This window comes from Calidris pugnax, unplaced genomic scaffold (assembly GCF_001431845.1).
Source record: "Calidris pugnax isolate Ruff unplaced genomic scaffold, ASM143184v1 scaffold70, whole genome shotgun sequence".
In the NCBI taxonomy this organism is placed as follows: Eukaryota; Metazoa; Chordata; class Aves; order Charadriiformes; family Scolopacidae; genus Calidris; species Calidris pugnax.
In genome coordinates, this window is record NW_015090862.1 from 11,598,642 (window position 1) to 11,613,540 (window position 14,899).

General features: G+C 40.0%; 1 protein-coding gene across 1 annotated transcript in view; it reads right to left on the reverse strand.

Annotated features, from left to right (window-relative positions):
* ABHD17C (abhydrolase domain containing 17C) overlaps positions 1-14,623 on the reverse strand; it is a 29,754-nt gene extending 15,131 nt beyond the window's left edge. The window contains exon 1 of the mRNA XM_014944646.1: positions 13,551-14,623. Coding sequence (XP_014800132.1) covers positions 13,551-14,086 — 536 coding nt within the window. The 5' untranslated portion in view covers positions 14,087-14,623. The remainder of the gene's footprint in view (positions 1-13,550) is intronic.
* Between the last annotated feature and the right edge of the window lie 276 nt (positions 14,624-14,899).

Below are 14,899 nucleotides of genomic sequence, written 5' to 3' on the forward strand. Positions count from 1 at the left end.
TTAAATCTGGAATACGTGGCATTGATACAGCATTTTCCTTATGTCACTTACAGACATTCATGGCATTTACAGAAAACAAGCCGACAGAAAACGATTCAACCATTATTCCCATAATGCTAACGGAGGAGAACAAAGAAAAATTTGAACAGCCTCAACAAACAGCAGGTGCTTGTACCCGAAATCCTATTACAGCAGACAAAGTTAAAGCCATTTTCACACTGTTCTTCAAAGACCCCTGGAAATCTGAATGCAGTCTCTCCCACAGAGCACCAAAGCCAGAGTCCAAGAGGATTACATGGGAGCTGGAACGGATAAGGCTGTGCAAGCAGACAAACTGGATACATCATTTCTTCCCATCCAGAAGCATCAGTATAGCCCTGGCAGTGATTTGAAAGTCTCCAACAGAGAAGGGATGAGAGGGCAGACAGGAAGGACGGAGGACAAGGCAGGCAGAGAGATCCTGATACAAAAGTCATTAGCACCACTGAACTGGTCTAATATTCCTAAAAAGGACCAACTGCAGATGAATGCATCTATCCCCATATATGAATTTGTAATCAGTTAGCATTACATGAAGATGACTCAGCTGGCAGTAGGCTTTCTCTTTCCCTTATATACTTGTATTAATATGCTCAAGCACTGTAGAAGACCAAACAAAGTTATTAAATAAGACTGGGCTCCTCTTAAAGATACGCAATGTCTCATAAACACTGATGCACTTTATGCAGAAGCCAAGCAAAGAAGTGTCATGGCCTGCGTTATCCAGGAGACCACACATCCTCCTTGGATATTCTCTGGAAATATTTCATGTTTCTTTGTGTTACTCTAACCATTTCCACAGATTTAAAGAAGAAAGGCAGTGTTTTCTTTTAATATAAAAATCAAACCAATTGGCGATTCCTCTGCACTGACATGTCTTGAGAATCACAAATAGGAAGAAATCCTACTTGGATAAGTGACACTGTAACCTCCATTTTTCCCCCCAATCCCAGGTAAGTAGGAAAAACACATACTAATTTTCTAATTGCTCCAAATGCTAAGCTTTATTGCAGTGTGAAATACATAGGCACTTAAGCATCTGCTTTCAAAGTAGCAGTAAACTCACAGCCTCACAGAGGAACACTGCTCTCCTGATGAGTCTTCTACTGCCTTCTCTCAATTACCCATCTTCAGCTAGATTTGTTAAATATTCTCACAAATACCAGGAGAGGTAACTGCCACATAGAAGACAACAGTCATTTTATGAAAGCAATCTATTACTAGAAAATAATTTTCCAGCATCTTTTCAGAAACAAGAAAATGTCAGAGTTCCCTCTTTTTCTGTGCCATTTTTATATTGGCACTCTGACTTTTAAATCAGACTCATCAATTCCTTTCTTCCTAAGCATCCTCAAGTGCTTCCACTATCGTTCAAAGATGGGCTGACTTGACTCTACCAGGATTAAAGATCTGTTGTTCCACAAAATCTATGTTATCAAGCCAATGTTAAAACCTGCACTGTTTTATACTTCATTTTCCTTTTGTGCATGTGCCATTAATGAACTTTTAGCACACTGAATGTTCAGGCCCCAGTAACAGTCAATATAAAGCTGATTAAAAAAATATATAGCAATCACAGGGATTAACAGCACCAGATGTTCTAAAACAGCAGACCACAGATAACTAGTTCAGAGCTTAAAAATCAAATTTCCTAGCCAAAGCCTTTATCATCACAAACCCAGCGGCTAAATCCCTTCTCCCTTCTTCCAGTAAATACTACTTAGAATTGTGAACAATAAAATTTAGCACAAAGTTTTTCCTGTGCACTTCTCTTCAGTTGGAGTGCTCATGAAACCTGCTTTGTGCTCTCCAAGAACTTGACAACATAGCACAAAAAAGTAATTTATTACCGAAACAGATATCTGCATTTAATTATATGCAAAACATTAAGAATCAGTAAATTTTATCTATTTCAAAATAACATTAATCTAAGAAATAATTTCAAAATAACATTAATCTAAGAAACAGGAACAGTATTTCTGGCATTTAGAAAAGTACTAACTTTCTTGTAACTTTCCTGGACTCACATCAGAAAATAGTGTCCTAAAACCAGGTCATATGTACCTGTTCAGCTTATCCAGCTATCTTCTTCGGCATGATCTGAGTTTTTATGGAGTAAAAGACATTTTGCCCAGCCTGTGCAAATCAAGAGGTTTAACAATGGTCAAACAGCATGCTTGCATACTTTGTTTTCTGCCAACATACCTCATTACCAGGACCAACTGCTTTTGTAGTCTTTTTGGTGAAAGATTTCTTGCTAGTCAACTTTTTCCCCTCAAAAAAGGATGCTTACCAATTAACAGTTAGCTACTCCACAAGTAGCAGAAGTACCGAGCAGTGGATCAAGGACTACTGTTAATGCCATAACTTAAATGCATTACTTTAGCTGATACTAAAGGTAGAAACTGACCTGCAGATATATCTTAGACAACTTAAAAAAACAAAAGGGAAAAGCAACGCAGTTTTCTGGATTATGATGTTATTCAGCACTCTCTTTGCCTCTATTTGTGATGCAGTCCTTCTAAAGCAAGCAGGCTCTTTACGTGATTGGAGTATCACTAGAAAACAACTGGTTATACAGGAAAAAATGTTTGCAATTCCAGCACATGCCACACCGGCACTTAACAGCCTACCAATAAACCAGCATAGCATAAAGAAGTCTTGTGACGCTGGAGTTTCTATTTCTGAAATAGCAGATAACAGTGCAGTGCTTGGAAAACTAGGTGTATTAATGTCTACATTATGGCCAAACGCCAACTTGGATAGTAACATTTTGGCTACGTAGGTTTTCTGCAGTTCATCCTTTAACAACACAGTTTTAGTTATAAAATACTGCTTATAACTAAACCCGTTTCTCCCCCAACACCTATTTTTCACATTTAGCACTGCACACAGTTACAGTTTACAAACGAATCGTGTTTCCCTTTCTTCTAGTACCACAAAAGTTCCAAGACAGAGGCAAAATAGAAATATTTAATGAGAATTTAAAAAAAAAAAATATTTAAAGAGAAAGTCTGATCAGTTCCACAACAAAGACCAGGAAAGAACATAGCTAAAGTTCCTCCACTCTCCCTCAAAATCTCAGTAATAGAATTAGCTAAGTTTAAGCTAACATGGCTTGCTTTATTCCAAATTAACATTCCTTTCATAAGAAATAAGAAAAATAGAAAATTTTTGTGAATGTCCAAAGAGACTTATAATATTTAATTTCTTTTGCTGCTGAAATTCAACAAGTTTAACTACATCCACGTAAGAAGCCCCCAAGATCCTCATGTTTAATGTGCCTCATTATGAGCATTATTGAAGTGGATTTTTGGATGGAAAGAGTAATTTCCTGAAATAATTGGAAGGTGCCAGATCTTTATATCAACAGTCCGTTCAATGCTCAACGCAAAACGGTCCACAGATCTCAGATGAGTTTCGACAGAAGGGCATCCAATTTGGAAAGGTGGTATATCTGGCACCAGCTTGCTTAGTCTCAGCAGAATAATAAAGGATAGAAAATAATTCAATAAACCAAGGAGACTTTACAACTATCTCATGCTGTACAAAACTGAGTGAACACTGAGACTTTATGGCAATCTTATCTTTTACGTGAAGAATTCAGATCCAAGTTATATTCAAGAATATCGTCATCTTTGTTAAATCAAATACAAATTACAATCATTTCTTCTTTTAGAAGGCAGCTATATTTGTGCCTGTATCCCTTCATAGATAGTAGTTTCTCCATTATCACACTGATTTTTAGTACAGATTTCAAAAACAGGATAAAGAACTAATTGTACTGGTTTTATGCACAGGGGGCTTTAGAAATGAACATCACATTACATGAGTAATTAGCAAGGACTCAGGGGACAGGGCAGAGGGTTTCTGCCCTTCTGAGAAATGAAAGTTTGGCAGCTGGCAGAGATTCATCAAAAGTCAAAACCTTTGGGCATACTGGTCAGGCTTCAGGTTAAAACACCACTTAATATCTTCAGCTACTGTGCTGACTCCTGACTCTGTGCTTCTTGCATCAGAAAGAGATGCCTGCAATGTATGCTAAGTCACAGTGTAATCATTAACCAGCCTGAGGCAAAGGTTACATGTTCATAAACCAGTACACATAAAACCAGCAAAACTGTAGCTGAAACACTACCCCACCTCTTCCTACAACTCTGGTACTTCTACAGTTGCTTCAACTTGATAAGATGCCCAGACCAAGATTGAAACACTAACTTTTTCTGTAGTATTATCAAGGCACATTAAAAACCCCGTTTTACAAGAAAAATAGACAAGCTTTTTACAGTAGGGATCAACAAAAAAAAAAAACCAGCACTATGAAGAAAATGTGTAATACAACTCAGTATGCAAACTGAGGTACATTCCAGCCTTCCGGGAATGAGGAAACTGACTGGCTCTTGACCAGCTGCCTCAAGGTAAGAATTGTCCAGGGAACACCTCCAAAATAAATACTATACCAAATTAGCTACTTCCATTAAATAAAAAAAAAAAAAAAAAAAGAAAAGAAAAAGAAAAAAGAACACCACACCAAAATATACACACGCTTTTGTGAGAAATGAATCTGTAAAGAACACACGGCATACTGGAGAAGACTTTTGTAAATTCGCCCTAAAGAACATGCTTCAGAAACAAGACCAGTTTCTTGAAAGATGCAACTTCCCCCAGGCTTTCTCACAGCCAACATTCTACTTAAATAAATTCATCAGATGTTGGTGAAGGCTATACAGAGCCAGGACAAAGATTAAGATCTATAGAAACAAACCAGTTGAATGCTTAAGGGGGCAAGTTAACTACACAAAATTTCCTTTAAAGTGTAGATGGCTCCATGCACCATTTTGGCTGCAAAATGCTTAAGAGAAGCATTACTTATTACTGTTGGCTTTTCTTTTATTTTGCATATTATTAAGGCTTGCCATTTATTGTACAGTGTAAAGGTTAGGACAAAGTGTCTTGTTTAGTTTATCATAAGTAGCCACTAAGATTGATGATATAATGATAAAATAATCTGAACCTTATCATAGTTTATCTGTACACTGGAAAAATACATAGCTGGTTTTGCTTCTTTGCTGATACTGAACACCATCTTGCAAGTTCCATGAGAACATCCAAAAAACTCAGCAGAGAGGAGAAATGTCCAGAAAGATCCTATAATCTGAGCAAAACCCTTTCTAAACAATGTTATTACAAGAGGAACATTTCAAACAATATTTTTTAAAGGGTGCTTTCCCAAGAAACCTGTTGAAGCTGGTCTCAGAATTTCCAGACTTGTTGGATCCCATTATCCATTACTTCAGAATTGCTAACTTGCTGCACACAAAAAGAAGTGGCCATGTCATGTCACAAAGTTAAATTTAACTGGTCTAACACACTGGGTTCTTAAGAAATTTGGCAGCATCCTGTTAAAAAAAAAATAAATAAATCTGACACTGCATGCCTTGAGAAGGGTTATTTGCCAGACACTGATGTATGCAGCTTGTTTCAGCAGCATGTCTTGGCTGATAAACAAGGCTCACAAGAGTCAAAGTTCTTAAAGTAACATTTCTATATGTAAGGACGATTTTTTCATCAGGCACTGTAATGCAGATCTTCCTAAAAGCAAACCCAAAACTGTCTAACCAACAATTAATTTCAAATTAACAGTTAAAAAAAAAAAATCATTTCTTGAAAGATGTACCTAGAAGGAATTTCAAGAGACTGTACCAATAAATAATATTACTGCCACAAAAGCATACATGAAGATTCTCTAATAAATTTGCAATACAAAAAAAAAAGAAAAAAGCAAACCAAAACAAAACCAGAGGCAATACTTTACTTTGAGATTATCTATAATTTAAAAGTTTCCTCTGGATTTTGAGACAAGTATACTAACTTAAAACCTCATCTTCCACATCAATATCATTCCTCATTTGTGAACCAACATGGAATTCCCCTTTTTGAAAGCTGAGATGTTTCCGATGTATTTTGTGATTGTAGGGATTTTCCCAAAGACGTGCACGTGCTCCTCAGGAGACATGAAACGAAGAGCGGGAAGGTGGGTGGGCACTGAGCCAGATCCTACCGTTTAGCACAATTTTGTGCCTTTGTATTATTTGTCTCATGGTCAGCAAATCCAACCACAACGTTTAATGTCAATAGTAGCAGCTTTGTTCCGTGAAGCTAACATAGTGTTTAAAAAAAATATATATAATAAAGATATGGATATAGATAATGTCTGTATAACAATTTCATTATACAATTGGTCTCCATTTGCACCTTTCTGAGATTGTTTGCGGGTAGCACAGCTTCATATACAAACATGCCACAATAACCCATTTTTCTCAAATTAGCCTTTGAAATAAAGAACGCAAAGATGTTCCTCAGTCCTTTAGCTGACACCATGCACCATTCATCCTATTCTACATTCTTAGCCTTCTATTAAAAGCACCTTTGTTCCTCTGTGTTCACGCAGTTTCCTGGGTTTACAGTCACACACTTCCATTGCTCACAAAACCTGACACATTAAAAAAAAACCACACCAACAAAACACTCTGAGAGTGGGAATGAAATTCAGCTTCATCATCAGATGTCACACTGGTCTCGCGTGCTCAGCCTAAGTCATCCATCTGAAAACTGGAAAGCAGGACAGTCAAGATGAAATAGCAGCAAATGGGTCACTGAAACTGCTTATGTGGTTCACAAGCACCGGTCTCTAGTGATCTCAATTATCCACTATCCACCAACTCACAGATACAAGAGGTTTGCCCACCTATTGTATTTTAGCCCATACAAACACAAGTTCTTACAGTCAGACAAAAACCATTCCTTAAGTATTTCTATTTCAGATCAATATAAACAGTCAATATATACTCAAGTTCACATGAAGAGACACTTCAGAGCCACCAGTACTAAAAAAAAAAAAAAAAAAAAAAATAATCATACAGATATGCCATTCCTAGATTCAAGAAAACACAAGGACCCCCTCATCTTGCACACAGGTAAGTGCCTGCAATTTCTCTCAAGTACAGTGGCAACCAAAACTATCTCCTAATCAACAGAGAAAGATTTCTGCCCTTGTTAGGGGCTAACTGGCAAAAGCAAGCCTGAATGTGCATAAGCATGTTAGTTAGGTACAATATATTCACAGCTTATTTTATGACTCATTTCAACTGATTCCAATGCAGCCTTGTAATTGATTTATATTTGTGAGGGAGGGCAGAAGGGAGTGTTAGTTATTCATTAAATTTATTACTGGCTTTAGGGGAAAAAAAAAAGGGTATGCTATTTATTCATTTCATTTCTTATTGCTACATAATTTTGAGACTGTTGTCTTTAAAGCAGACAGAGAATGCAAACTGACAAAATAATTTCTCAATATTTCACTTAAATTTGGTTTTGAGGCAGGGTTTAAAAGTTACAATAATCACACTGCCCTCTCTACCAAGCAAATGTCACATTACAACAAATATGAAATTCAGACTTATGCTACAGAAGTTAGGCTCCAAACAGCTAATTGCTTGGCACTGCCTTTGTACTAGTCTACCTCCACGCGAGGAATCACCACAGGGCCAAAAAAACCCCCAGAAAACCAAAAAGAACCTGTTTTCTTCATTCAATATGGAACTATAAATACTCATTTGCTCAAGAAGTGTCACTTTTGCCCACAAAACCAGTTGCTGGCAGATAACACACTTCTGTAGCTTGAAATGTTCTCCACCCATACCCACAGGTACCTACAGTCCTAGATAGCACTGCTAATCTTTTTCTGGGGGGTTTCTGCTTTGTTCCTCTTACTTATGTTCACAAATAATGAGTTAGTGTAAACGTCACAGCATTAGAAACACTCCAAAACAGCAGAGTAACAAAGGATAAATGTTGAATTTTGAAGGAATTTGGGGGGTTTTTTTGAAGTTGCATTGGACTGGAGATTGACCCCGGCGTCAGAGCAAAACCACCGAGGTTTACACAGTCCAGCTCAAGAATTTTTTTGGTTTTTTTTGAAGTTGCGATGGACTGGAGATTGACCCTGGCTTCAGAGAAAAACCACCGAGGTTTACACAGTCCAGCTCATGCTCTGCTGTTAAGAACAAATTGAAGAAATTTAAGTGCTACTGACAGCATGGACAGGTCAAACAGCCACCCTGTAGCAACCGCTGGCTGAGTCTCAAAAGGTGACACCCAGAGTGCGAAAGGAAAAACCTTGCCTTTCTCTTTCTTGTACACTTCACGCAATTCAGCAGCGCTGAAAGCAGAGAGAAACCTTTAGTTACTTCAGCTTGTAGGATTTAACAACACGGTTCTCTAGAAACCTTTGTGTTCAATTCTCCAACAATGTGGAGAACCAGGTCCTACAACCTTTGTACAGCAGGGTAAACCAACATCTCCAGTTCGGGCAGCTGAATTTCAGGACTATCTACATCCAGGGTAACAAGTACTGTTAGCCAAAGGCTCTTTGGCAGCTTATTTTTCTTCCCAAATAACACCAGTTGCAAAACATTCTTGAGAGAGAAAAAACTTTTTTTTTTTTAAAAAAAAACAAGCTTTGATCTGGCAGTTCTGTCAGAAATAGGGAAATATTTAACAAAACTACTTTTACTTCAGTGACTATGCTATGAAATAGGACACCAAAGCTCGGTAAACATTTTGAATAACTTTGAACATCAGAGCACCTGTTTTAAACAGTTGTTGGTATTTGTCCCTGGGACGCTCATCATCTGAATTAATCTCTGCTGATCAGACAGATGACAACAACAGGAGACTATTCTCTATGTTGCTATTTTTGAGCAAAGTTGTAGGCAGGTGGTGGTGGTGTTTGTTTTTTTTTTAAGTACTGACCACAGCAGGTAGAAAAAACTTCAGTTTTAGAGAAGAGTCTCATTAAACAATCATTTTCAGATACCATATCAACATTACTAAAAAACTGGGAGTGGGAAATACTATATCAAAGTCAATGAGAGAAACATCTCCCAGGTGATGCCCCATGCACAAAGGGAATGCTATTACTCCAGGGAAATTTGCAGTGTCTCTGCCAAGCACTGCCTTTGGCCACATCAGGAACTTAGCTGGTAACTTCTTATCAAAGCCTCTGAAGATCTAAAGAACTCAGGTTAGAAAACACAGTGCTAGTGAAAGAAGATTCTGCTGCAAAGGAAATTAAAGTAGAAATTAACTATTTTGATAAATCAAGGTTAAAAAACCTGAAGCTTTTATTCACCTAGAAAGATGTAGCCACTTCAGCAAATCAGAGGGGAGACAAACTAAACCCACACAACCTCAGCAGATTAGTTACCACTCTGCTCTAATCCAATGAGGCCCGTTTCCTAATTTTACTCAAATGAAAACTGTAACACTTTTCCACCAGCCCTGGCATAGGAAATAGCAATGACAGGACACTTATAATCAGCACCACAAATAATAAAATTTCCATATAATAAAAGGTTTGGGGTTTTTTTAACATTAAATTTGAGGAAAAAGGTTTAAGAAGTTATTTAAACATTCTAAACTATCTGCTATCCATTCATCAAAAGCCCTTTCATTTTACAATACCATTTCACAAGTCAACTCCTCTCATCATTGATCAACAAACTTAATGAAAAATGGAAGTGAACCAATGTTCTCCTATGGACTGAAAGACAAACTCAAATGTCCATGTTTTGAGAAGGAAGGATTTAAACATTACAATAACATCTGTCATTCGTCAAAAGCTTAAATAGAAACAGAAGATACTAGTTTAAATTGTGCACCATGAAAAAACATCAAGCTATTATTTCGTTAAATGCAACAAGGACAGCTCTTCTAAGCTATTTATTAAGTATATTTTCTTCACCTCCTTTTAATATCCAAAAGATGGAATAATAATTCTCCTCTTTGATACTTTACTACAGAAGCAGAGAGAGCAGGAAAGCAGTGCCTTCCTTCATTTGCCTGGGAATTTAAAACATTTCACAAATCCTCTCCAAATATTTAAAGAACATATAAATTGATTTTAATATAAATAGCATGCAACAACAAAGCAGTCATGGTTTTGTGCTTAAGCACTGTACCCAAACCCTAAGCGTGCATCCTGTTTTTAAGTATTGTACATTGTCTTAATGTAAAAGTGTTAGAAAGTTCAACCTTTCCATATGGAATTCAGGAAAGGGGGGAGGAGGAAGACGACGACAATCAAGTCGTTCTGTGCAGATGTTGTACTAAGTCAATCAGATATCTGGATCAGAGTTAATCACATCTCAATAAAAAACAGCAACTTAAAACCATATGGACCATGCGAGAAGACAGAGTCCGACAGAGCTTCTTTTCAATCTGGTTTTGGAACAAACAGAACAGAAACAGACCAACCTGCCTAAAATAAAACACTCAATAAATGTCGCCTGAAGCATTGAAACAGAAGATTATTTTTGAGAAACATTTAGATACCAGATGGAAATTTGTTAATCAAGTGGAAATAAATATATATTAAAGGCTAAATTAATTACTGAGTAATATTTGATATTGGAGTTAGAGTAACCAACACTACAGTTAGATCTCTGAAAGAACGTCTATAAAAACTCATTTTAGGGTAATAAAATCTATCATCATCTTTACCTAGACTGAAAGACAGTTAGAATGCTAACTTAATAATTAGTAAAATTACCATTTAAGAGTGTATTTTATTCATGAGGAGAGATACTAATTTAATTAGAATTAAGGAAAATATTCTTTACAAAGACTAAAAGAATGGAGAATAGTTGACACTGATTCTCCAAGGACAGGCTGGTAATTGAAGCTGAAAAAAAAACAAAAACCTTGATGATTTAATTTCTCATCTACTGTTTACAAGATAGTTTTATAATCATTTGTTATGTAAGGTTTGACACCTAAATACGTATGTGATAGCAAGATCCTCATTTCGGTACCTTGAAAAAACAGAGTCAAAATTTGCAGCCAAGTTTGCAACCAGTCAGCTCACCATCATTTCTAAAATTTGGCTGCAATCTGTTTTGCCCAAGTGTAGGATTAATTCCCACTTTTACTCTGGGCAACTTTCAAAATATAATGATAAATTACCATTTGCTAAGTATCATTGGTACTTCACAGGCACAATTTTAAAACAGAAAAAAAGAAAGAATCTTAGACTTCCAACATTTTAATGATTCCTTTCTGCTGCCAGGTGGAACTTCTGGTGGATTCAGAAGAGCATCAGCTTCCCACAGAACTTAGCACAGATGACTAAATGCTTTTGATGGCATAGTGAACCTCTCCTATTTTAAGACTTCCCTTTTAACTTTGCATTACAGTTCACTACCATATGACTATAGGCCAAGTGCTAGGAATTTGCATTACAAATGAAAGCATACACAAACTCTTGGAAACTACCAATGAACTACTGCAGCAGAAATGGAATAATATGACATTTTACCTCTGGAGGCAGACTTGTATTTTTATGGCAGAATATTCCACTTAATTGTGAGCCACTTGGACTTACTGAAAGGGGCTAAGAAATTATCAGTCTTGTAAAATTCACACTACTGCCTAGAGAATTCATCAGCACAAAGACTACTGTTTTGACTTATAGCTGTTATGAAGACAGTCATTGGTTAACAGACACAACCGATTAATTTTTGTTTTAAGCTTACATTTTGCAGTAACCGATTTCTTTACTGGGCACCTAGAATATTGTAATACTCCCTTTGGCCTGAAAAATCTAACCAGTGCCAACACAACTACTCTAACAGCACTCTCAAGGTAGTGCTAAGAGGTGGGGTTTACAAACATGACAAAGGAAGAATTTCCAAATTTCAACCCCTTAATTTAAGGGGGGAAGTAGAACCTAGATCCTATATAAACCACAGAAGGGACTCTAATATAAAACTACAGATTTCCTCCAGTTGCAATTTAATAGCAGGAGCTCAATCATCTCAGAGCAAGCTGGGCACACATTGGCATCGCTGTGTCAGGCTTCTCAAAAGACTTAAGTGAAGGAACCCCTTCCTTCTGGATCTTCATAGATCTTAAATATGTACTAAATACCTGTCAAGACAGGAGCACTTCCAGGCAGATGTGAAAGCACTTTTTCAGAGCTCTAGAAGGCTTTCGTGAAAAGGTATCGTCAACTAAACATGAAGTGAAACTGATTGTCAAACATTAACTATGCTTGGCTTAGACAGAGAACTCTTCCTCCCTTAAACCTTATTTAAATCATCCACATGCATATTAGTGGCATTTAGTTATTTATTCTGCATATAGCATATACAAATTATTTCTTTACATAAACCCATATTATTAATATTCCAGCAAAAATGGGAGGGGATTATGGCGTTGGGTTTTGGTTTTTTTTTTTCTGAGAGTCCTGGAAGATGAACCCAGGTTCTGGCTTGCTCATCAAACAGAATACACGCTATTAACGAGTAACTTCCCCCTACCCCTTGCTTCCCCACGCTCTTAAGTTGGCTTGGGCAGACCAATGTCAAAAGCCGTTTGGACTCAACGACCGACCAATCCTCGGATCCTTGAAAAGCCAATTATCTAAATTAGTAACAACTCCTGTCACTATTTTTGATGCTGGCACGTATCCCCCAAAATAGACATTAAATACCCATTTCACGTAAGCCAAGTTCATCTACACAACCCCAGAGCCAAGAACAGAAAATGTTCATCATTCTTTTCTCTTGCCCTACTGCAACACTAAGCTTTTTAAAGCTCTCTCTTTCAGGCTATGTTCTGCAAAGTCCTACTTCAAGAACTACTTACGCAACAGCAAAAGGAACTCATTGTTTCTGTGGACAGAAGAAGCAACAGAGGCCCAGGGGTGGCAATCAGTTGTAGCAGGGAGCCAGAGGCAGCAGCTCAGGATTCTGAAATCCTCTGCTCAGGATTTCCTAGAAACCAAGGGCTCCCTGTTCCTAATGGCCATCCCACCTTGGCAGAGCCTTCTCATTGCTGCTCCATCCCTTTGGATGCCACCTACTTCGGCATCTCCTCCTGGCAGAACCCCCAGCTCTACTTCTACCTGTCAACGCTTTTTCCTTACACCCTGCTACCCTACCCAATCTGACAACAGTCGTTGGGCTGCCAAAAGAGAAAGCTGTCTACGTTGCACAAGTTCATGTGAAACCCTAGATGCATCGCAGGCCACCAGCGGTTTCTCGGGAAGCACTAGCCTAGGCTACCACCAAATTCATTCAAAGTTTTGGCTCAACTAGATTACCTCTAAGCACAGACTGTGAAGGCAAGTCTTGAACAAAAGCATTTTTTATCCATCCTGTAAGTTCGAACTGCAACCAGTGCAACATGTCCCGCTCAAGATGGAGATCTGTAATGGTACAACTGACTAGACTAATTTACAGTCCTAAATCTAGAAACAGTCCAAGGATGAAGGCCATCCAGCAACTCGCATTGTAGCTGTTGATGGAACATCTGGTGAGGTCACCAAAATAACTGAAACCACCTACAAACCCTTCCCCTCCACCTCTCAGCAGGTTAGTTGTGCAGACACTGGACTTATGAGGATTAAACGGAGGTACAGAAATACCTTGTCCCCAATATCCATTTACCTTGTCCTGAGGGCCTGCCAGGCTGCATCAATATCTGCGTACAGGTTTTTCTCAGAGGGCTTGCCGGTGCTCACCCCGTAGCCAGAGTAGTCATAAGAGAAGACGTTGCAGTTGATGCGGGAGCCAAGGCCAATATAGAAGCTGCACATCTGGCCCAGGTCCACAGCATTACCATGCGAGAAGAGCAGCGTGTACCGGCCAGTGGGGGCACAACGAACGAACATGCAGCCCAGCCTGTTATCCCGAGCCGTGCGGGAGAAGAACACTTCCACGGCATCCAGTTCCCGCTGGGAATACTGCCAGTCCGCCCGCTCGCTCAAGTGCAGGCTGCAGGTGCCCGATCCCGTGGGGGTCCCTGCCCCGGCGGCCGCCCCGGCCTCCTGCTGCTGCTGCTCGGGCTGCAGCACGGTGTAGGTGGGCTCCGGGGGCAGGAAGGCCAGCTTGGCAGCGATGCGGCTGGGGCAAGGCGGGCAGCAGAACAGCCAGCAGAGCTCGCCCAGAGAGAAACCGTTCATTCTGGGGCCTTGTTCTGGCATCAGAGACGCCGGAGAAAAAAACTAACCTATGCTGGAAAGGAGTCAAACCACGTCGACCCAAGAGCCCTCCTCCAAGCGCAAACCTGCGCAGCACCTTCCTGCAAGGCCACCAGCTGCCCTCCCAGAAAAGCAAACAACCACAGCCTTGGAGGAACTGCAGTTCAGCGAGAGCAGTGCAGCTCTTCAAAGCCTAAAGATCTGCTTAGACAGAAAGATAAAAAAAAAAAAAAGAAAAAAAGAACCCCCCCCCAAAAAACCCTCCCAACAACAAAAAGACCAACCCCACAAAAATATATAAACGAAGTACAACCAGCCCTTAAAAAAACCCCACAACTAATGCAACAGTAAGCTCGACCCTCCAAAGCACCACCCCAGCTCCCCCCAAAGAAAACCAATCGCGCGCACACGTGGGCATTTACAAAAGGAGCCCCCAGACCCTAGGGCTCGACGCGGCGCTCCGGACCTGGCAGCGGACGCCCCCCGCCCCGCAGCCGCCCCCCTCAGCAGGGCTCATGCAGCTGCAGCAGGCCAGGGCCCTTCCCTCCCTCCTTCCCTCCCCTCACAGCACCACCCGCGGCCCCCCGGCGCCTGCCCGCCTCCACCCCGCTACCGGCCCCGCGGCCCCCGCAAGGCAGCAAGGGACTTCCCCCCGCCTCAGCGCTCCCGGCCCAGGCAGCGTCCGAGCGGCGGCGGGAGGAGGAGGAGGAGGAAGGGGAAGGCAAGGTCGCGGCTCAGCCGCGCGTCGCGACAGGCAGGGCCACGCCGGCTGCGGCGCGCAGGCAGGAGCGGGCAGCGGCCATGTCCCGGCGCTCT